Here is a 24,112-nt window from a genome sequence, read left to right as displayed (position 1 = left end):
ACCTGCGAAAATCGATTGTATTGTAGTGTCCATCCTAAAATATAATATAGTAATATATTATTAAATTAGGCAAAACAATAAAATTTGAATAGGTCTATTAAGATTCGTAGACGTTTAAATTTATAGTACTACTCCCTCCTTCCAAAAATCTGAGAAATATTTTATTCTTTGATTTTTCTAAAAATCGAAGTCTTATTTGTAGTCACTATGTGCTAAATTAAATTGTTGATCGGAAACAAAAAGTCATTCTAATACTTATTGCTTGCATGTTTATTGGTTTTGCCACTTTGTTGCATGAATGAGTTAATTGCTTATTGATATTGATGAAAAAGAAATAGGTGTCAGATTTTTTGAAGGAAGGAGTATTTAAGATGGATAGAGTACTTGCTATGTAGCTCCAAAAACAGCCACAAATGAAATTAAGGTGGCAATTGACCTTTGAGTCAACTTGCCATGCCATTTCATTTTCTACTCCACCATGGCTCTTTGATATTCTATGTTGGGCCACCCGGCCAACACGACGCTCCTCACTTTGAACAAATCAAACTTGTGTGCAATCACTATTAATTATCTAGTCTATCGATCGTACTCCCTCCATTCACACAACAACCCTAAACTCAAAGACCAAGAAACAATTATTATTACCTCTTTGTTTAAATAATCCCAACTAATACTATACATGCACCCAATAAAATTAAGTATCTTGATTTAAAAATTAATAATCTAGGTGAGAGAATTTGCTATTAATTGTCATACATATATGCACGCCTTATATTATGAAACACCTTTAAAAAGTAGTTGCACCCTATATTTTGAAACGGAGGGAGTATCTAATATTCTCAAGCTGGAGGCAATCCTATTAGCTCATTGGAGTGAGCCACACCACCACAGACTCCAATTTTTATTATTTTTTGATCATGGCCCACGTAGGATCTACGCGGCTACCAATATTTCTCTTTTTTTAATTCGGAGTTTCAATTATTTATAAATTGTATCCTACTCTAGACTTTTTTTCAATTATTTCTTTTTTAATTCAGAATTTTAGTTATTTATAAATTATATTTCTATATGGACTCTAAATTCTATTTTTAATTTTCTTATTTTTTTAATTTATGTCTTTCAGCTAGTTCTAAATTCCAATATAGACAGTAAATTTTTCTACCAAGATTCCTACTTTTTAATTTTGAATTTCCGTTATTTTTAATTGTATTTTTATATGGCCTCTAAACTAATCTTACAATATTCCTTTTTTTAATTCCAAATTCATTTATTAATAAATTATATTCATGTATGGACTCTATTCTTACTTTTCCAATATTCCTTTTCTATTCCTAATTTCAGTTGCTTCTAAATTGTATTCCTATATGTACTCAAGACTCTTCTCCTAATCTTGCTTATTTTTTAAATTTTTAATTTTAATTATGACCAAATTGTACTTTTATATGTACTCCAAACTATACTTTTATTTTTCTTATTATTTAATTTTGTCTTTCTGATAGTTCTAAATTCCTATATTGACTCATCTAGACTCTTCTTTCAATTTTCTATTTTCTATTGTAATTACTGCCAAGGCTTTGCCTCGCTATGTGATTTTCATTAAAAGGAAAAGTATTTACTAAAGACAATTACAAGGTGAGCACTCAAATATTACAAAGGTTGTAACCAATCAAAAACTATTTGCTTTAAAGGATCTTTCATTCTGCATATATGCAATAGAACTTCTTTCTTGAACAAGATTCTCCAGGCTTCAAAACATGGTTGCTCATTCCGAAATATCATTTCATTTCTCTCTTTCCAAAAATATGCCAGGCAACAATAAATTTTTTTATATTTTCAGTTCCAAATATCCGTTATTTCTAATTGTATTTCTATATGGATTCTAAACTCATCTTTTAATATTTCTATTTTTTTAATTTTGAATATTAGTTTTTTCTATATTATTTTCTATATGGACTATTGACTTTTCTTCCAATAATTTTTTTTAATTTTTAATTTTATTTATTTATAAATTATATTTCTACTAGAAAAGATGCCCGTGCGTTGCAACGGGTAGAGCCAATTTAATTTATACATATGTATCGGTGGAAAAATAATCACAGCCCATTGTTTCGTCTAGTCATGTGCTTACCCGAATCACTTATTATCAAATAAAAGACTATTTGTGTGTAAATAAGTTCTAAAATTTAAAATTTAGCTTATAGGAATAAGCATAAGCCAAACAATAAGGCCTTCAAACACGAGCTCGATTTGTTGTCCAGCTTTATCTCAAGTTGGGCAGGAATTGATAATGGACGGAATCAGCAACTTTGATCATCCTTATTTCAGTTGGCATGTTCTTTTTGAAAGTAAAATTGATTATTACAGATTATTGTAACGGCATCCCTGGTAGTACGTACGATCATGTGTGGAGACTGACTTGAAATCATGCTAACATATCCTAGAAATCGTGTCTTATAATACGAATAGAATTGGATGATCTGAGCAACTATGTATGTGATATCCACACGGATTCTGTGAGTATCATTCGCTTGGTATCCACATCACACGAACTCTCTCTCGCAGTTCACTCACGAGTCCACTACAAGAGATCTTATGATAGGTGACGTTTCATTTACATCACAAACGCTGAATGTTACGTCATGTTGTGAAATCTGTGACGCTCACGTGACGAAAATTCATTCGTCACCTATCATGTGTCTCTAATGGCGTTCTATGACGAAACCTTATTTTTTTGTCATTAATCTAGTGACGATTCTTCTATCGTCATAAAGTTATGACGTCTATTTTCGTCACTATCAAACCCAAAAATCGTCATGATATTCCATGTGGCCTGTTAAGGCCCATGTAGTGAGCAACCTATTTTTAGGCTAGGCCTTGTGAAAGCCCATGCAGTGAGAAACCTATTAATGGGCTAGGCCTATTGTAAGCTCAATTAGATTTTAATAAATTCAGCCCAATTCATCTATATTGAATTAAATATTGAACAGGCCATACACATTCAAAAGGCCCAATCATTGCAATGAAATTGCATCTGGGCCATGCACACTCGAGAAACCCATATATCAATCAAATTTGAAATTACTCGAGAAAACTATTAATGAAATTACTTTGAATTGAATGTTACGTGTGACGGGAATCAGATACGGACGACGTACCATAGTTTTGAAAAAAAACATCTTCAGATACGGGCGAGGGCGACACAATCTCAATCGAACAAGCGGCAAAGGCAAATCGCGCACGCGAGGGCGTCGCGGGCCTAATCTGGCATGCAGAAAATCACGGGCATGAGGGCATTGCGTGTGGCAAGGGACACGTGAAAAGCGCAGGCCCAATTAATTCACGCATGTCTCGGATAAGAGGGACACTTTGACATAAGATAAAAGGAAAGGATTTGACATAAACATTAAATTAAAACTAATTAAAATTAAAACTAAAACATAAAATGAAAATCGATTCAAACACAAATAACGTATCAAATTTTTAGGGGAAACATTTTTAATTTTTATAATAGTAGATATGGAGATAGAGATATGGATAGATGAAAAAAGGTCACCACGTCATCTGAAGGATGGAATTGAAGGATGACGTGGGACCTGGGACATGGGCCAGGATACAATCGATTTGGGGCCTGCATGCAATAGATCCAACGCGTGGGAAGGAAATCATACGGAAAAAAAAATCGATCTCAATGAACCGCGATATACCCGTACGCGGGGTAGAAAGAAAAGGGAAGAAAAATAACTGCGCGCGTGGATAGAGTCCGACAACGTACGAAATATTTTTTTTGACAAAAACATCTTAAACTTTTATAATAGATAAAGATATGGATTATGGCTTCTACTTTTAATTTATTTATAATTCCGAATTTCAATTAGTTGGAAATTGTATACTTGTATAGACTCTAGTCTCCTCTTTCAATATTTCTTATCTTGAACTCCAAATTTTTATTATTTTTGAATTGTATTTCTATATAGACTCTATGTTTTTTTTTCTCCGTATTCTAAATTATATTCTATACGGACTATAGACTTTTCTTCCAACATTCTTTATTTTTTAATTTCAAATTTATTTATTTATAAATTGTATTTCTATATGGACTTGTCTTCTACTTTTATTTTTCTTATTTTTTAATTCTGAATTCAATTGGTTGTACACTGTATACTTGTATGGACAATATCCTCTTACAATATTCCTTATATTTAATTCCGAATTTTTACTATTTTTAAATTCTATCTCTATATGGATTCTTTTTTTCCTTTTCTCCGATTAATATGAGAATTTCTAGGCCGTGGGAGCGAACGTAGATGCTTCTTTTTCTATTTATTTAATATGTTAATAGATTTCTAGTTTTGAAAATCTAAAATTCTGACGCTGGTGGAAATTCTCTAACTTATCATATCATATCTTACTATAAAGTTAATATCCGCTAACTCCTAAAGCTCATGTCACATCATCACCCACTAGCAATTATTATTTAGAGTATTTTAAATCACATGCAAGTGTACTATATCATCACTCACTAGCAATTATTATCTAGAGTATTTTAAATATCACACAAACATGACATATCATTTACAAATGTTGTATTTTAGAACTCAATATGCAAACAATATCAAATCATTATCTCTACATATCATTTTATATTATTTAAACATATATATCTACCATTTCTATAACGTATAATATGTATTTATCTATATATCCCGCAACAAAGTGAAGGGTATGATCAACTAGTTGGGGGTGAGCCACACGACCATTCGTCTGATGACAGGTATCATCATAGGTCCTCGCGGACTCCAAATTTTTATTATTTTTTATCATTTTAATTTTTAATTTTAAAAATAAACTATCGTAAAACTTATCTAAAATAAGAAACTTTGAGCCATGCCATCCCGCCTGACGTGGCGAAACAACACTACCACGTCAACCATAATGGACATGACAATTTTGTTTTACCACATCAGCTATGATGGTGCAGTTAATTGTTGTGCAGGTTACATCATTATGGTCAAATAATGTTGTCATGGTAGCTAGACCGGTGTGACAATATTGTTTTGTCATGCTATTCTAGCTGGTGTTGTCATGTTTTGAGTTGAAATAGATTCTGAAAGAGATTGTTTTTAAATTATATAGGTTAGAAAAATTCGCAAGCTCCCACGTACCTCCTAGTTGGCCACACAGGCAACCGAAAGCAAATTACGTAGGACGTCGGATCTTCGTCAATCCAAAAAATGACTCCACTCCTGCTGACAAGAACTCGTACTACTACAAAAATCAGTTTCGCTGGCGGCCAAAATGTATTTTCGCTAGTGAGTTGCCGCCACCGGATCTGCCCTCCGCGCACCTCGTTGCCGCCGGACCTGCAGCCTCGCGAGTTGCCGCCGCCGGATCCGCCCTCCGCGCGCCTCGTTCCCGCCGGACTGGCTGCCCCATGAGTCGTCACCGCCAGAACCCCCGCGTCACGAGTTGTTGCTGCTGGACACCACCCCTCGCGAGTCGCATTGCCGCCGGATCTGCTGCCCCGTCTTGGCGAAGCTCCGCCGCCACCCGTGGACGCCGCCGCCAATGGGGAAGGAGGAGAGGGGCGCGCGCCTATAGACTCCGACAGGCGCATGTAGGGAAGGAGGAAGGGGAGGAGGGGGGGGGGAGAAGGAGACTTGGAGAGGGCGGGGGTCAGTGGAGACTTCCAGAGGGTGAGGGTGTGCAGACTTTTAATATTGTTGTAGTTTTTCACTGCAGTGCTCTTTGGTGGCCGCTAGCGAAAATCGATTTTTGTTGACGGTCACTTAAGTGGTCCACCTGTAAAATAGGGCTATTTTTAATGGCGGATCTCTTAAGATAACCACTTGCGAAAATAGATTTTCAATGACGGTCACTAACTAGGAACCTCCTGCTGTATTTTCAATGGTGTTTTCTATTTTAGCCGTCAGCAAATTAAAACGTGTGGCACTAGGAAAATTTTTTTTTCAGTAGCGTCGTCTCCTACATCAACTTACTGATAAATTACGTAGGGAACATGAATTTTCCCTTGGGTGCAAAAATACCACTTCCATCTTGAACCGTTAGATCTAGGATATCCGTGCAAGATCAAGTTCCTCCATCTGTCATCGCACATTTTGCAAAAAGTTGCCAGCCATCAAAGAATGTTATGCATTTTACTCCATGTAGCTTATAGTTGGCCAAAATGCCCGACGGCCTGGCCCATAGCACGAGGTTTGCTCCCAGCCCAAACACGATAAAGCCCGACCGGTGGGCTGTAACCGGGCCTCTGTCTCGGCACAGTGGGCTGGCCTGGCACAGTCCAAAGATCAGAGAGGTAAAATAGATGATGGAGCCAAAATAGACTTATTCCAGCCATAACCAAAAGAGTGCGGAATGTAAAATATACTTATTACAGCCATATAAGAGATGACCCAAAGAGATGAGGGATGCAAAATAGAATTTTTCAAAGGAGGAGCACAGTGGGCTTTCGTACCTTCAAGCCAACGCCGCACGTCTTATTGGGCCGTGCCTAGGCCAATGGTTCAGCAAGTGGGCTAGAACGGCCCGGCCCAGCGCGTAGGACGGGCCGTGCCGGCCGGACTGATGTCGACTTGGCCATCTATAGTGTAGCTTTCTCTTCCTCCATTCTTCTGTTCGAGTAAAAAGAAATCACAGTGCTAAATTAATTTGGGAGTGTATTATTTACTACAGTTGATGAACCGGCCTTAAAAACACTTGGTTGAGTAAAAGAATTACCTATCTATCTATACCTATATTAATTGGGCAATTTCTACGAGCCATAATTAGAAATATCTGGCTATCGATTCCATAGATTAAAGCATCATGACCGTATATTAGGTACCGTGGGCTCTGTACAGCCCAATCATATCTAGGTTAGACCTAACCTTACATAGGTTTGCCCATATTAATGTATTGATCTCATCCCTTACGTGAGGACTTCCTTCACCTCCTATCCGTTCCGCTAGCATGGCCGCGCGGAGATCGCGACGAGCGGACTTATTTCATCCCGTCGGGTCCTTCTGCTCGCAAGGCCGGTCAAAGATCGCGACACGACGGAAGACGTCGAGCAGCGCATGCACGAAGACGAGGTAGACGTGCAGCCAGGCTCACGCACGCAGCGAAGGTAAGCTGTCCAACAATTTTTGGTATTTACCTCATCTGATCTTATTATAAATTTTATGTATTGAGATGTTGATTTACAAAGTTTGCTTGCCCCAAATAAGTCCATCCGTGGTCAGTGACTAATTGCAGTTAAAAAGTTCCATTGTAGACACCGTACATCCTCTAGTAGTATTAGGCACTTGCTTTAATAATTATAGCAGCAGATAATATTGAGAAAATAAAACGCGAGGCACAATGATATACCGTTTAGTCTATTTTCTTAACGTGCTTTTCTTAATATAGATCTGTTTTTAACTTTTTATCCCATGATTAATTCTAACCCTACAGAATATTACTTAATTAGGTAGACAGGATTTAAGGCCACTAACATGATACAAAAGACACCGACACAAAATACAACTTGATGCAAATCATGGGAAAACTATATGACTGACTACAAAACAAATTCAACTTTATATTCATAAACTAAGACTTCTGAAATTATTAAACCATGAAAAAGTTATAATTGAGATGAAACTAATTAATTATCACACAATATTTGTGCAATTATTAGATTATGATAATCTATAATCAAGACAACAATCTACAGTATAAATCTTGGTATAATAATTCTAAAGTTTTGAATTGAATAAAGGGGGAAAATACGAATTTTGATATGTTGTTAAATCACGAAATTATAATAATTAAGCCTGCAAACTAATGGTACGTTGTTAAATCACGAAATTATAATAATTAAGCCTGCAAACTAATGGTATATCGGGTATATTAGTTCTCAAATTCTAAATTAGACTAAGGAAAATTGTTTCATAACTTGATACTATTAAAGCAAGAATTTGTATAACTGAGACTGCATACTAAGGTATTCCAGTATATTAGTTCTAAAATTTTGAGTTAAGTTAATAACGATAACAAATAGAGAGTTCAATGTGAGAATAAATGGTACTTCTGAATTCGGAATTCTAAAGTTTAAGTTAATACATATTTACATTTTGCTATGCTAATTGGGCACTCCACAGGAGTTTCTACATTAAACAAGCAGATTTGGATGCACAATAATAATAGCCCGTGCAACGCAAGGGTTGGTGAGTAAGTAAAAAAACCTACCTTACTGTCCTTACGTGAGTCAAAAAAAAATTGCACACTGTTAAGTTCGGGAGTAAAAAAGGTACTACAGCTGATGAGTTGGACTAAAAATATTTCACGTAGATGAAACGTTGGAGTAAAAGAATTACAAATATTTCAATCTAGAGAGTAAAAACATACATAGAGGACAATAAAGAGGAAAAGGAAAAATGGCCACCAGAGGGCCACCGTCCATGAGCATGGCCATGTAGGCATCGCCGTGTCAGAGATGTTTGCGGCGAGCCATTGACACCAAATTCGATATTGGAGATGAGCGAACCAAGCCACCGGCACCAATGGGAACTGCTGGCGTGGAGGATGGGTGAGGGAAGCTGCCGGTATAAGGGGAAGTGCGAGGTAGGCAATTCCATCGATGGCAATGAGTGGGAACAACTAATCTGTCGATGCAAGGGGACATGACCGAAGGTGACAGGGATGGTCGTTAGGCAACAGAACGTGCGACTCTTGATCCTCTCGCACGTAGGTAGGCAATTCCATCGATGGCAATGAGTGGGAACGACTAATCTGTCGATGCAAGGGGACATGACCGAAGGTGACAGGGATGGTCGTCAGGCAACAGAACGTGCAACTCTTGATCCTCTCGCACGTACGTTAGCGAGAGTAAGAGGGACAGAGGAAATGGAAGCAAGAGGGACTAAAACGAAAATACTTCTAGTGGAGGTGGTGGCTTTTTGCAAAATATGTGGTGGGAATGAAGAGCTCAGGGCTTATTTGGTTGCTACCCTAGCCTAGGGGCTCTCGCTCAGGCAGGTCAATCCACCTGCAGACGCACAAAATCGGATGCCTGAGAGCTGCACTGAGTCAGGCGAGATTTCTATGGCACGAAGCAAACAGGCCCTCAATCTGGGCCATACATGATAAATCGATCCAACAATGGAGAATGGTAGTTGCATTATTGCATCAATTGGTGCTATTGCACATGATACTCATTCTTTTCCCTTCAATCCTCTCTCGATCCGCTCCCCGCTTCCCTCTTTTCTCGGTTAGAACCCGAATCTCCAGTGGGAAACATGCTCCACCTCCGGGAGAGAATTTACTATTTGCCATCCTCCCATATGCACATATATCCAAACATCACTCTCCCTAATTTTCATTCTCATTTGTCATCCGGTCCCACATCTCATTTGCCCAAATAGGGAACGAGGTTGACATGTGGACTCGGATGGCAAATATCTCTATATATCTAAATCCACGCAGATTAGCGTGCGATTAGCGAGGCCACATGGTGCTGCGTGGTTCGTGCATACGCTTTTCCCGCGAAGGGCTAAAATATAAAATATGATCTTGTGAAGGAGTAAAATGTAAAAACGTTAGCCTCTCGTCTTCTCCCGAAGGTTCGAACTCATGCCTCTTCCCCTTCCAATCGTTCTCATCTCGACGCCTCCCTTTTCCGGTAACGGTGCCAGCGAGCCGACGGTAGGGATCCCAGCCTACGGCGGAGCAAGAGAAGAACGGCGACAAACATCCCGTCCACGCTCTCGTCCACCGACGGTGGCACGGTGGAGACTCGTCCGATGTCGCAGACGAAGGCGTGGTGATCGACCGCCTCCGCCGGTAAAATGGACGAAGAGGCACAGCCAAGCTCCTCGTTGATAGTGTCCGTGCAAAGCCCGCAGACATACCTCCCCTCGTACCGCGCCCGAATGCTAGCGATATGGGGCCGTGCAATCCGCCGTGAATCCGCAGCAGTCACAGCTCCCCGCCCCGACGAACTCCCCTCCTGGGTCACCAAAGCCAGCACCGCTGCCGGTGCTCGCTTCGCCCCCCACGTCGGTGGCGGCATACGAGCAAGAGCAAACCAATGTAGACGATGTCTTCTCCAAAACCAACAGCTCGGGTAATTTATTCACAGGTATTTTGATTTTTGAAACTTTTGGAGAAATCACTGATTTTTACATGCCAAAGCTGACCAAATTTGGAATCATTTTATTGACAGGTACATGATGTTTGATTAGCGGCTATGTATTCTCTGTGATATCACGATTAAGTACCAATACAAGTAGAGACACTCTTCCGGTGTACTAGTTAATTACATTTAATTTGGTTCTGATAAGGACGATTGTCTAAACTAATACTAACGCTAGCTAACATTCTCTGGACTCCTTTGGCCTTCTCTAATTAGGCATGCATCTTATAAGAGACTGGATATGGAAGGTGCAGATTGAATATAAGTTAGCACAGAAAAATTATTTAAAATAGGATTCTTCTTATTTGTCACAATCAGCAGTAAATGGAACTACAATGTGTAGGAACATGATTGGAAGGGCCGTCGTGAAATTGTGTTCATCACATTTCAGAGTGCAGGTACATTTGCAGAAATCCTCCATCATTCTTTAGGCTTTAATATTACTTTGTTGTCTGCGAAGAACAATCTTAACATAATGAATCTTTATTTAATATAAAAATGGAATTGTGTCCTCAATCTTTACTTCATTTCTGTATTCTTTAAGCATGATTGCTTTTCCGATGGTATCTTATCTTGAATAGTCTCTGTGTTAGGCATTTATTCTATTTTTTGGAGTATTTGTTACCACCAGAAATCATCGGAACCAGGATGAAAATGTCAGATATCCTCCGAGCAGGACCTCTCAGGGTGGTTATGGTGCATATAATGCATACATTTAAGCTATTATCATATCTATCTATCTATACCTATACTAATCGGGCACTTTTTTGGAGCTCTCACGTTAACCAGAAACATCTAACCATTGATTAGATGGATTGTAAAATCATGGCCGTACATTGAAATCTGTGTTATCATGGGCTTTTTTAAGCGAATCCAACGTGTATAGAGAGTCCCTCTATTATACGTATTGTTAACTACCTACATTGATATGGATATCCAATCTGTTAATATATCTGGACGTATCCTATCTCCAGTTATGTCAATAGATCGGGCTGTGTTAACCACGTACGTACGTAGCCTAGCTGATGCCGATCGGAATTAATGGCGGATTAGGCAGCACGATATGCAACCGAGGCATCGTCGTGAGGAGCGACCATTCGATGGAATCGTCCGGCAAGACGGTCAGCCCCATCATATTCATGATTTCCAGGTTCGACCGCTCCTGGCCGGGGCTTCATCCATGGTACTAACAAGTTCTTCACTTTTCAATTTATTTTAATTCCGAATAAAAATTAACAACTGAGTAGATGAGGAACAAGGCAACATGTATGTGGGATGATGGAACTGTCAACAGCAGTGCAATCATACAGGGTAAGAAAAATACAGCTTATTCCCTTTGGTTCTGATCTGTTAATGTCACTGTATACATATATTTTCTGGAACATATTTTTAATTTTGTTTGAAATTATTACGATCTTTGGCGTATCGATAGAGTTATTTTATCACGGTCGACTGACAGTAAAAATTTATTAGTTCACCAAAGATTAAGTTGTTTCATAATAATTTTGAAGCAGGCAACTTACATATCGATTTATAGTTTTTCTGAACATAAACAAGCATTTTGTTCTCTCTATACGCCAGGTTGTGTAATGTGCAATTGAACTACTTTAAAAACCATTTTCGCAGGTATCCCTTTACTACGTTCTTTTTGCCGTACTTCTGTATTCTTTTTCGTTGGAAAATAGCTTTCTTCGTTTTGGTAAAAAAAAGTTTTCGTCAGATTCTATGGAATAATTCAATAAAATGTGAATACTACTATTTGAAGATTTGCTTCAATTCAATTAGTCATGAATATTTACTCAGGCACCCATCTGTATTCCTTCTAAATAGATTTTCAAGCCAATAATATATAGGAAAAGATATATCTATATATTATTGATTAAAATAATGTATCAAGACACATCACAGCTTCCTAATTGTTAAAATTACATTAATAAATAAATGAAATACTAAAATTCAGACCCCTAATAGGAGGACGATCTCATATTTTCAATTCTAATTTACAGAATTATTAAATAAAAAATTACGACTCCAAGGAGAGTTCAATTTCGTATGTATTAACTGTGAGTCCACATTATCTATGATTTTTCTATTTTGAGAACTATTAAATTAGAAAATAAAAAAACTAGAAAAAGGATATAGAAAAGCATAAATAATGCATTTGGTACTCCAGTACTTTGCATAAAAGCGAGTGTCGTTGTGGAGTAAGATTTTGTATATATTATTATTATCAAAATTCACAATTACTTTAAATAGGAAATTAAATTACTTGGTTTTTATTAATCTATTTGTCAATTAAAAATATATAATTCTATGTATAAATCCATTTATACATTATATATATATGGTAGTTCTGTGTGAAAATCAAGATTCTTTTAAAGTCGATCTCCACTCAAATCCGCTAATATGAAATCAACTAATTGCCTTTATGAGATATTTTTGAAAATAAATAACCAATATTCTAGCATATGATTAAAATTTTTAAAATATTAATATAGCCCGTGCAACATTCTTACAAACATTCTCAAACGCAGGTGGGGTACACTGTGATTTAATCTTAATTTTCTTTAACCTTCAACTTATTGAGTCAAGTGGTAGAGGTTTAGAGTTCTTTTATTGCACATAGTAGTTCTCTAATATTTAAGCGAATAAAATCTATAATTGGGCTTAAACTAAACAAATAGAGCACTCTGGGGAGCTCCCACATTTATTATAAATCTGGACAGTAGTTAGTTGGATCGAATTATCATGGCCATAGGTACCATTAAAAATTAAATAACAATACCATAATTAATAATAGGCTATTGTAATTAATAACAGACTACTGAAAATACTTTGGATTCTTCAGTTTATACTATCCACATTGTAATTGACATCTGATTTATCTTTTAGTTAAACCGATATAATTAAAAAATAACTAATGATTTTTCTATAATTAGAATCTAAACATTATAATATTAATAATAATAGCCGTGGAACGCACGGGTTGGCGACTAGTACTAGTAATGTTGAATAGTCTCACATTGGTTGTCGAAGGGCAAAGGACTTAAAGATATAAGTGGGGGAGCCCCTCACCTCAATGGCTAGCTTTTGGGGTGGGAAAGGCCATTTACGATCCTACAATTGGTATCTGAGCCTAGCTAGGTTAACATCTCTGGCCTGATGGACCGTGGGTGCCTGCGGGGCCCGTATACCTGATGGACCGTGGGCCGGTGGGGCCTGGATACGGTGAAGGGGCGGTGAAGGGGCTGAGGGACACCAATGTATGAAGGGGGAGATTGTTGAATAGTCCCACATTATAGCTAGCTTTTAGGGTGGGAAAGGCCCTTTACGATCCTACCAGTAATATGCCCGTGCTAAATGCTACGGTACATTTAAGCTTTGAGTGCACTAACTCTATCTTACCTATCCACGGTCAGCTTATGGAAGTAAGGCTGCGTTCGTTTGTGTGATATAGGGTGAGAAAGCACCTCGTTTTCCACGCGCACGCTTCCCAAACTACTAAACGGTGCGTTTTTTGCAAAAATTTTCTTTAGGAAAGTTGCTTTAAAAAATCATATTAATCCATTTTTAAAATTTAAAATAGTTAATACTCAATTAATCATGCGCTAATGGCTCACCTCGTTTTGCGTATCTTCCCAATCTCCTCAATCTCCTTCTCCTCAAACACACCCTAAGTCTTCTGCTATGAAGTACCATATGAGTTAACAATATAATTTTACAAATGTAAATGATGGTTCTGTTTGGTGAATGGTGTCTTGCTTTTTGCCTAAATCCACCTGGAATCAAAGCGGGAATCAAAGCGAGAATCAACACGAGAGGACTGACAACAGAGGAACATAGTATGAACGATAAATAGTTCCCTCTTTACCATCAACTGTATAAAAAAAGGGCTAATAAAGGGCAACGGCACGGGAATACGAATGATGTGGAGTTGTAGAGACACAAGACCCGAGGTAGAAAAGAAGTTTGGATTTTATATTTAATATAAATCGCAATATATATGTGTTTGTTCAACAGGTCCAATTGGGTTGACCCTCTACTATTTCGCATGGCAAAGCCATGCGTACTTCTAGTGAGAATGAAAATTAGGAAGAGTGACATTTGGGAATGTGTATTTTAGGAGGATGATAAACAGTAAATTCTCTCGTACCTGTAACTATATCTGACGACTTGCAATCTTCCACTTTCTAGATGGAGTACCCACCAGCAACTTTTGGAAAACTATTTTAAATCCTCGAGAGGACATTCTCTCGCTGTTTACATGTCGTCTAGATGATTATGAAAGAATTCAATAAGATAGATTAATATGTGATAAATTACTTTGCAAACATGCAAGACCAAATTAAATTTCTACAAGTTGTAAAAAAAATAATTTTGACTGTGAATATACGCTAACTAGACATAGATTATACTCCCTCCTTCCCTAAATGTTTGACGCCGTTGACCTTTTTAAACATGTTTGACCGTTCGTCTTATTCAAAAACTTTTGTGAAATGTGTAAAACTACATGTATGCATAAAAGTATATTTAACAATAAATCAAATGATAGGAAAATAATTAATAATTACTTAAATTTTTTAAATAAGACGAACGGTCAAACATTTTTTAAAAAGTCAACGGCGTCAAACATTTTAGGATGGAGGGAGTATTTTTTATTACAACTTGTAGAGGTTGAATTTTAACTTGTATGTTTGCTAAATGATGTATCACATATTAATCTATCTTATTGATTTTTTTAATTTCTTCATAATTATTTGGATGACATGCAAATAACGAGGAGATGTTCTCTTGAGAGTTTACAAACCCCTCCCGCAACTTCTTGTAGAGAATTATGAGACGCCACACTGACCCAATGTGGAGGGCGATTTATATTTATATATCCAATACAGTAGATATTACAACAAACCCTTAAATAAGAGACATATACGGATACAACAAATATCTAGGCTATACAAATCTAATCTAACTCTAATACCCGCCCGCAGTCAAAGCGGGAGAAGTAGTATCACGGACGCAAAGACTGGACCGAAATTCAGTGACTAACTGAACTGGCAAACCTTTGGTCATGATATCAGCAAACTGATGAGAAGACGGAACGTGTAAAACACGAACCTGTCCTAAAGCAACCTTCTCTCGAACAAAATGAATATCAATCTCAATATGCTTCGTTTGACGATGATGCATCGGATTAGCGGTCATATAGACAGCGCTAACATTGTCACAATAAACAACAGTAGACGAAGCAAGAGATATATGTAGTTCGAGAAGTAGTTGACGAAGCCAACAACACTCAGCAACAACATGTGCTACTGCACGATATTCAGCTTCAGCACTTGAGCGAGAGACTGTAGTTTGTAGCTTGGAAGACCAAGAAACTAGGTTGTCACCAAGAAAAACACAATATCCCGAAGTGGAACAACGAGAATCAGGACAACCAGCCCACTCAGCATCAGAATAAGCAGTCAGTGAGTCAAGATGCGAAATTCCAATGTGAAGACCAATATGTAGTGTGCCCTTGATGTAACGTAAAATCCGTTTGACAAGAGCAAGATGAGGCTCACGAGGATCATGCATAAACAAACACACCTGTTGTACTGCATAAGCGATCTCAGGCCGTGTGAGAGTAAGATACTGAAGAGCACCAGCAAGACTCCTGTACTCCGTAGGATCTGAAATAGGAGCTCCATCTGTCGCAGATAACTTACAGCGAGAATCAACAGGAGTCGTAGTTGGATGACATTCAGACATACCAGCTCGTCGCAATAAATCAACCGCATACTGTCGCTGAGAAAGGAATAAACCATCTGGAGATTGAGTGACAGAAATGCCCGGAAAGAAATGCAAGTCACCAAGATCAGTCATGGCAAACTCCGAATGTAGACGAGCAGTAATGTGCTGAAGAAGTGCAGATGATGAAGCAGTAAGAAGGATGTCATCAACGTATAGCAACAATATGCAATATTTTCTCCATCTTTATAAATAAAGAGAGAAGTGTCTGAAACAGAAGAGACGAAACCCAACTGACGAATATATGTAGCAAAACGCTGGTACCAGGCTCGAGGAGCTTGCTTTAATCCATAGAGCGATTTCTGTAACAAACATACTGCATTGGGCGTAGAAGGATCAACGAAGCCAGATGGTTGCTGACAATACATAGTCTCCTCAAGATTGCCATGTAGAAAAGCGTTCTTAACATCAAGTTGATGAATAGGCCACGACCGAGAAGCTGCAATACTGAGAACAACACGAATAGTAGCTGGCTTAACAACCAGGCTAAACGTCTCATCATAATCAATGCCATGTTGTTGAGAATAACCCCGAACAACCCATCGTGCCTTATGTCGAGCAAGAGTCCCATCGGAATGATATTTATGCTTGAAAATCCATTTGCCTGTAACGATATTAGCACCAGGAGGACGAGGGACCAAACGCCATGTATTGTTATCAACAAGAGCCTTGTACTCGTCGACCATTGCTGCTCGCCAGTTTGGATCAGCCAAAGCACTGCGGTAATTAGAAGGGACCGGCGAAACAGCAGTATGCACAGCTGTATAATTAAACCGCTGAACAGGACGAAGTGTACCACTTTGAGAACGAGTTACCATAGAGTGTCGCTGCTGATCTTGTGCTTGTTGAGCTCGGAAAGCCCTAGTAGTACGGATTGGCCCATGAACAGCAACAGGTGGAGCTCGACGCACATAAGTATGCCGATACGGAGAAACAATCTGCTGAGCAGAAAGAACATCACGCAAAACAGTTGGTTGTGCAGCATGCGATGATGATTGTTCGGTTGGGGAAGATGTGTCAGCACTCCTGCCCGTAGTACCAGCATCGGCACCAGAGGAAACGTGCTCCACCGAGACAACCGGATCCAAAGCACATGATGATGGCATCGGTCTTCTGTGACGGACCAGCTGATATAAATCAGGGTCGGCCAAATCATCAGTGGCCGGCGACTTAAGAATGGGAGCCGGGAGAGGGCATGGATGCTCAACATCCAAAGAGGATGGAGCGACCGCGGTGGGTGATCCCTGTAGAAGAAAATCAAAAGAAGAGGCAGCCGGGGCAGTAGCCGCAAACGGGAAGGTTTGTTCATCAAAAACCACATGACGAGATATGAAGACACGACGAGTAGAGATGTCCAAACACCGATAGCCTTTGTGAGATGTCAAAACATAGGCAGCTGACCGAGGAGAGAGTTTATGAGGAGTCGTGGCACTAAGATTAGGATAGCAAAGACAACTGAAAACCCGAAGATGAGAATAGTCAGGAACTTTGTGATGCAAAATTTGAAAAGGAATGGAGTTGTGGACTGAAGTGGATGGTCGTCAGTTTAGTAAATATGTGGCAGTGGCTAGTGCTTCGGCCCAGTAAGACGGAGGCATTGATGCTTGGATGAGAAGAGTGCGAATAGAATTGTTGATGGTGCGAAGCATGCGTTCGGCTTTACCATTTTGTGGGGAAGTGTATGGACAAGATAGGCGAAGGATGGTACCGAGGATGGCTAAAAAGGAGGTTGTGTTCTGGTTAAAAAATTCGGTGCCATTATCCGCCTGAAAACATTTAATGGGAAGGCCAAACTGGGTTTTAGCAAAGGCAACAAACTCAACAATATGCTGATGGACATCAGATTTGTGGCGAAGAGGAAAAGTCCAACAAAAATGACTAAAATCATCAAGCACAACTAAGTAATACTTAAAGCCAGAAGTACTCAAGACAGGAGAGGTCCACACATCACAGTGAACAAGCTCAAAAGGAGAAGAAGTACTAGACTGAGACCGAGAGAACGGTAAACGAGTGTGTTTCCCTAACTGACAGGCATGACACAACTTATGATCTATCTTGTTACAAGGAAGAATAGCTAATTTGTGAAGAGTCTGAATAGCAGCTGAGCTAGGATGACCAAGTCGACGATGCCACAATGTAGAGGATTCGGCAAGGAAGCTGTGAGCAGCAATGCTAGGGACGGCAGTAGGTGAAGTGTAGAGATCACCGCGACTATTGCAGCGAAGAATCACGCGCCGGGTCCGAAGGTCCTTAACAGAAAAACCAAACTCATCAAACTCAATAGAACATTTATTGTCTCGAGTGAATTGTCAAACTGAAAGTAAATTTCGAACCAAAGAAGGGGCGACAAGAATGTTTTTGAGAGCAAACTTAGTGGTTCCTATAGGTAGAAAAGAAGTGCCACGACATAGAACGGGAATAGTATGACCATTACCAACAGTAATGAAAGTATGAGAATTAGGGAGGCGAGTGACGAGAATACCGTCGGTGGAGGACATATGTGATGTAGCACCAGTGTCAAGCACCCAGGGATTCGGACTGTTTACAGACAGCTGATTAAGGGCAGCAACCAGACCTTGTTGATCCCAAGTGGGCTGCACTGACTGCACAGGAGGCCAGCCTAGAGTTGGTGGAGAAACATATGGGCCGGTGAAAGCAGTGTGAGCCTGAGGATAGGGCCCAAGCAAGCCAGCGCCGGTTCCAGTAGGCCGCCATGGAGCCTGTTGTTGCACGGGCCATGGATTGAAGCAGACCCACGGGCCGCCAGGCCGAGGCCTAGCTTGGTGCGGAGGATAGCCACCTCCAGAATTTCCATAGCCACCGCCGCCTCCAGAGTTCCCATAGCCACCACCACCGTAGTTCTGTCGACCTCCATTGCCGCCACCACCGTTGTTCCGGCCGCTGTTGCGGCGTTGGTTGCGCCGTCCACCATTGTTGGAGCCACCACCGCCACCGCTACCACCGCGAGGTTGCGACGAGGAGGCAGCACATGTGCCGGAGGTGCTGTTGTTGGCAGGAGAGGCAGCCGCTACCATGGCTGTCTCATTCTGAACTTTGGTGTCGTTGGCGATGCGTAGTTCCTTGAGCAACAGAGTGTTGCGCGCCGATGCAAAGGATGGCAGGACAGGGGCGCCGGCGATGTTGTCGGCAGTGCTGGAGAAATGCGGATTGAGGCCGCTGAGGAGGTTGAGGACAAGCTGCGATTCAGTGACAGGATGGCCGACGTCGCGGAGAGCATCGGCGGCAGTCTTCACCTTCTGGCAGTAGTCAGCAATGGACAAATTACCCTGTGTGTGTGAGTGGAATTCATGACTCAGATAGATGGCGCGGGGTTCCTTGTTTGCTTGAAAGAGTTCGTCGATGGCGACCCAGAGATCGCGAGCTGTTTGGTCAGGTTCCATGGCGACATCGAGGATTGCATCGGAAACAGAGCCGAAGAGCCAACCCCGAACGCAGCAATCGGCTTGAGCCCAAGCCGACTCGTCGGGTCGAGGAGGAGCAGTACCATCGATGTGAGGAAGAAGACCAAATTTGCCACACATTGCGGTGAAGAAAGCCTTCCACTTGTTGAAATTGGGGTGCTTGAACTCCAGGGTGATTGGAATATGAGTCTTTACGTTGACGGTGGCATAAGGATTGACAAAGATTGCACTGGCAGACTCCCCACTGCTAGCGGCAGAGGTTGAAAAGGAACCGGAAGACGTAGATGCCATTGTTCCCGAGGTTGTGGAGGAGGAAGAAGACTCGGTAGACATGGCTTAGAGAAGAGGGAGTCACGACGCGACGCGTAGAGCAGGATGCGGCGCGGCAAGGAGCGGGCAGGGGTGCGGCGCGAGCAGAGCGCGGCGCGGCGTGGCGTGGAGAGGGCAAGGCGCGGCGCGAGCAGAGTGGGCAGGGCACGGTGCGGTGGACTGGGCGCGGCGTGGGAGCGGCAAAAACGCGTTGATAGGGCACGGCGCGGCGTGGGGTGGGGACAACGAAAAAACACGACGCTGGGTGGGACGCGTCGAGGGCGACGAAAATCTCGTCGAGGGAAAAACAAATCGCGGCAGGAGCAGAAGTCGCGAGATCACGGGCAACGCGTGGAGAGAAGCCGGCGAATTAGGAAAGGAGAGGGAAACCGGTATCTGATACCATGTAGAGAATTATGAGACGCCACACCAACCCAATGTGGAGGGCGATTTATATTTATATATCCAATACAGTAGATATTACAACAAACTCTTAAATAAGAGACATATACGGATACAACAAATATCTAGGCTATACAAGTCTAATCTAACTCTAATACTTCTTCTTTGCCTTGATCAAAGTAGGAGGATTACTTTCAGGAACAAACTTCCAGTTTCTCTTTCGAATGGGTTTTCTGGTAGAACTGGTGGCAGGACAGGTAGAGGCATTGGCTGTATGATTTCTTCCTCAAACATATTGCAAGGTAGGGTACTATTCCACTTGAGCTAACATTCTTTTTGCAGGAGGAACAGAGGAGTCAAGTTCTTTCCTTTTTCGGCAGAATAGACTCCCTTTGTTTCTTTTTTATGATTTTGGTTAGTGTAAATATGAACTAAACAATGTTATAAATTTTAGGAGGAAGGTAGCATCAGAATGCTTTGGTAAGAAAATGGTTGGGATCATGGGCCCTGAAGCCCCATTCATCGACCAGCTGTTCATATATATTGGCAAAGAAAGCCGAAGCCTGGCTTGTTCTTGAGCAATTCCTCCTGTTCCTGCTGCTTCTGAAGGGCACCATCAACTGCAGAGCTATCCAGTGTTATACGTATGAGTTACATTGTAGTTACATGGTTGTAACAAGACTCTATAAAAATCTACTGTCATTTTATTAATGAAATGGGAGAGGCCCCCCTCTTTTTCTAGAAAAACATTACAGTTACATGTGAGTTACAATATAATTACAGTATAATTGTACATTTCTACTATATTATATTTGATATTTTTAGAAGAAATTTTTTAAACAAATGTATAGGTAGTCCCAGTTATAGATGGAATGACTCGTAAGGTTAAAATTAAAGAAGATCACAATGCGAGTAAATGGACATCTCTCACACGTAAGTACGTAAGACGTTTATCACAGCAGTTCAAACCTAGACATCCAGTGAAAACAGAGTTGTACATGCCATGAGGCGTGCATTAAGATTCTTCATTCTTCTGCAGCTAGTAGATTAGTTGAATCACTGGAAGTAAGGTACGCTGTTGCATGTGGCGTGGAGAATTCGACGGACAGATCACCGTAAGCAGCACGTACGTAATTCCACCAAGGAACGCTCTGCACCAGTCCTCGCCGGAGCTAGCACCGGCAGCTCCCCGTCGACCGCACGCAGAGCTTCCACAGCTTGCGAGACGTGAGGGCCGACGTGTCGCGTCGTGGCACGCTCACCAGAGGCCGATCACCAGCACGCGCTGCATCTGCCGCTCGTCGAACACGCCATTGCGCCTCTCATCCGCCGCGTCCAGCACGTTGCCACGGTCATACATGCCACGGACAAAGCTCAGCAGCGCGGGGGCTCGCCTCGACGACAAAGTTGGCCGTCGGCCACGTACGGGCGATCTCCAGTAGCACCACGCCGAAGCTGTACACGTCCGACTCGACGCAGGGCCTGTGGCTGTTGACGAACTCCGGATCGATGTAATCCCACGGTCGTTCGGCGTTCAGCTCCGTGGTCGACGAGACGAGCTAGCCCGAAGTCACCGAGCTTGGCGTTGCGTGACGCGTCGAGCATTATATTCGCCGGTTTGATGTACCCGTGCACGACGCACCGGTTGCAGTCTTGGAGGTATTGCAATCTAATGCGGAGCCCAGCCCAAGCGCGATGTTGTACCTATGATGTGTGATACATAAGAAAATTCGGCACATTTTATTATTCAGTTTTTCTTTTCCACCTAAATACGTACAATAAAATTGTTTTATTTGTCAACTCCTCACCTCAAAATGTACACAAGTAATTTACACCTGGATATATGCTCAAGAGAAAAATTTTCGACATTTGAGTAGTACCGAGAGGTAGAAAAACTTTCGTGTAATTTGGTAACCTCCTGATACTCGAGATTCTGAGAGGTATCAAAATTTGTAGTAGTATGCTACACTTAGGCCAGAAGTCTTTTCACCACTCCAGAGGAGAGGTTTTTGCATGCCAACTAAAATAATAACAAAAAAATTAGAAAAAAAATAACAAGATAATTTAATATAAAATATATCACTATCTAAAATATGCATGTTCAAATTTGATTTCTATATGTTGTAACAAAAATAAAAAATATATACTAGTTTCAGTTTAATTTGCTATTTGTTACAACACCAATGTGAGAGCCTCCAGCGTAGAGGATGGGCAAGGCGAGCTGCCAATGCCAAGGAAGTGCGAGGCAACACACGTCTTCAAGGATGCACGAGGAGGGCAAATCCGACAGTGGCGACAAGTAGGAATGGCTGATCTGGTGTGGCAACAAGTGGAGCCAGAGGATAGGGTTGAAAGAGATAAGGATGGCCATCGGACGGCGAGACGTGTGACTCTCAATCCTCTCACACATATGTCTCGAGAATAAGGAGACAAAAGAAGAGGAAGCTACAGGGACTAAAGAAAATACTTTTAATAGAGACGACTGGCTTTTTTGCAAAATGTGCAGTGGGAATGAGGAGTTTGATCTAGGCCATACGTCCTAGCTAGATCCAATAAGGAGGAATGGAAGTTGCATTATTACACCGAATGGTGCTATTGCACCTGATATTTCATTCTCTTTCCACTCTCCACAACCCCAACCCCACCCCCCCCCCAAGCAAGAGCCTAAATCTTCAGCAGGAAACATGCTTGTCCGCCTCCTGGGATCACCTCTTCCAGTGAAGCACCAAACATATCAGCTCCAATTTGCTAAAGGAGAGAGACAGGACAATCAACAGGCACAACCTCAGCATTTTCCATGTAATCAAAATCAAGACAAGATTGCGTCAGCATTTCATTTGGCTATGGAAAAGTTCCAAAATTAAAGTTTTTGGTTGGTTGCTTTTAATGGGCAGATTGAACACTAAATATATGATAGACCATAAGCATTGTGCCCCTCCAAATTGTGACCTGAACTGCGTGCTTTGTTCATCTACCTCAATTGAATCTCTGCTTCACCTCGTTTTCCTATGCCCTTTTGCTCAAAATTGTTGGAATAATGTGGGCATATCTTGGAATACCTCTCTCAGTTTGGAGTTAATGCTGATGGATGCTAAAAGAAGATATCATGGTCTTTGTTTCATGGAAAAGTTTCTGTTAGGGTCTTGGAATATTTGGAAGTAAAGAAATGGTTTTATTTTTGATAATAAGCTTCCTTCTTTGTCTTCCTGGAGGCAGCTCCATAAGGATGATATACTCCTTTTATTGTTTAGATTAAATGAGAGAGACAAATTAGTAGTCATTAGTTGGATTTCCTCTTTGTAATTTTCTTTGTATTCCTGCCTTCTTACTAATAAAGTTTTATTAACAGTGGGGGCCTCTCCTGCTATGTTCCTTGGATTGCTTTGCTTCGTATCGGCTACATTGGTGTTGTTTAAGGCTGCATCGCTTCAATCTCTTGGATTGCTTTGATTCGGTTGATATGTTTGCCTACCTACATATCATATATCTTAGTTAATCTAGTTTGGTAGCTCGATTTACTTGTATCGGTTAGGATCTGCTTTAGGGTTTTTGCCGGTATCGGCTAAATTGTTTTGCCAGATTAGATTAGCTAAGGTATCCACAACTCTTAAAAATCAGTCAAGGGCTTGATTGTCTAGATATTATGTTTCTTTTCAAACTTTGCGCTACATCAGCACTAGTCGTGTTTAGAACCATAATCTCTAGCCTGCATTTTGATTGCCCATAAGGGTTTCATCGTGGTTTCAACCGATGAGTTATCTGGACGTTGTATCGGCTCACAAGGATTAGATACAAGTTGGATTTAGCCGATGGCAACAAAGGTTTCATTGTTTATTTAATCATTTGGATTTAATGACATCGAACCTTCAATCGATGTATGCTTTAACCATTGGATCACTTATTTTAGCCGATTAATTTCTACTGGATTATATTATTGTTATATTACATTATGATCAACCGATTGTCTTTATATTATTATCTACATTGGACATATAGCCGATTGCATAAAACCCTA

The 24,112-nt window shown here is 40.6% G+C and overlaps 1 protein-coding gene across 1 annotated transcript; it reads right to left on the bottom strand.

Moving 5' to 3' along the window:
- Positions 1-15,483: 15,483 nt before the first annotated feature.
- LOC107278842 (uncharacterized) lies at positions 15,484-21,457 on the bottom strand. The gene is made up of 6 exons (XM_066303963.1): positions 21,360-21,457; positions 18,511-19,630; positions 16,282-17,208; positions 15,979-16,072; positions 15,764-15,864; positions 15,484-15,552 (listed from the first exon to the last, which is right to left on the bottom strand). Exons 1-6 carry the CDS (start codon positions 21,455-21,457, stop codon positions 15,484-15,486), a joined length of 2,409 nt encoding a protein of 802 aa, XP_066160060.1.
- Positions 21,458-24,112: the final 2,655 nt, after the last annotated feature.

The sequence above is a fragment of the Oryza sativa genome, chromosome 9 (genome assembly GCF_034140825.1).
Source record: "Oryza sativa Japonica Group chromosome 9, ASM3414082v1".
NCBI classification, from domain to species: Eukaryota; Viridiplantae; Streptophyta; class Magnoliopsida; order Poales; family Poaceae; genus Oryza; species Oryza sativa.
This window is presented reverse-complemented; position numbering and strand designations above follow the sequence as displayed.

Excerpts from the sequence above, each read along its gene's own strand:
- LOC107278842 (XM_066303963.1), bottom strand. The coding sequence starts at position 21,457 with ATGTATGACCGTGGCAACGTGCTGGACGCGGCGGATGAGAGGCGCAAT. Across the intron at positions 19,631-21,359 it reads GTGCTGGTGATCGGCCTCTG|TGGGGAGTCTGCCAGTGCAA; the intron begins GTGAGCGTGCCA and ends TGCCGCTAGCAG. Across the intron at positions 17,209-18,510 it reads CTGCCCTTAATCAGCTGTCT|GGATCACCCACCGCGGTCGC; the intron begins GTAAACAGTCCG and ends TTTCTTCTACAG.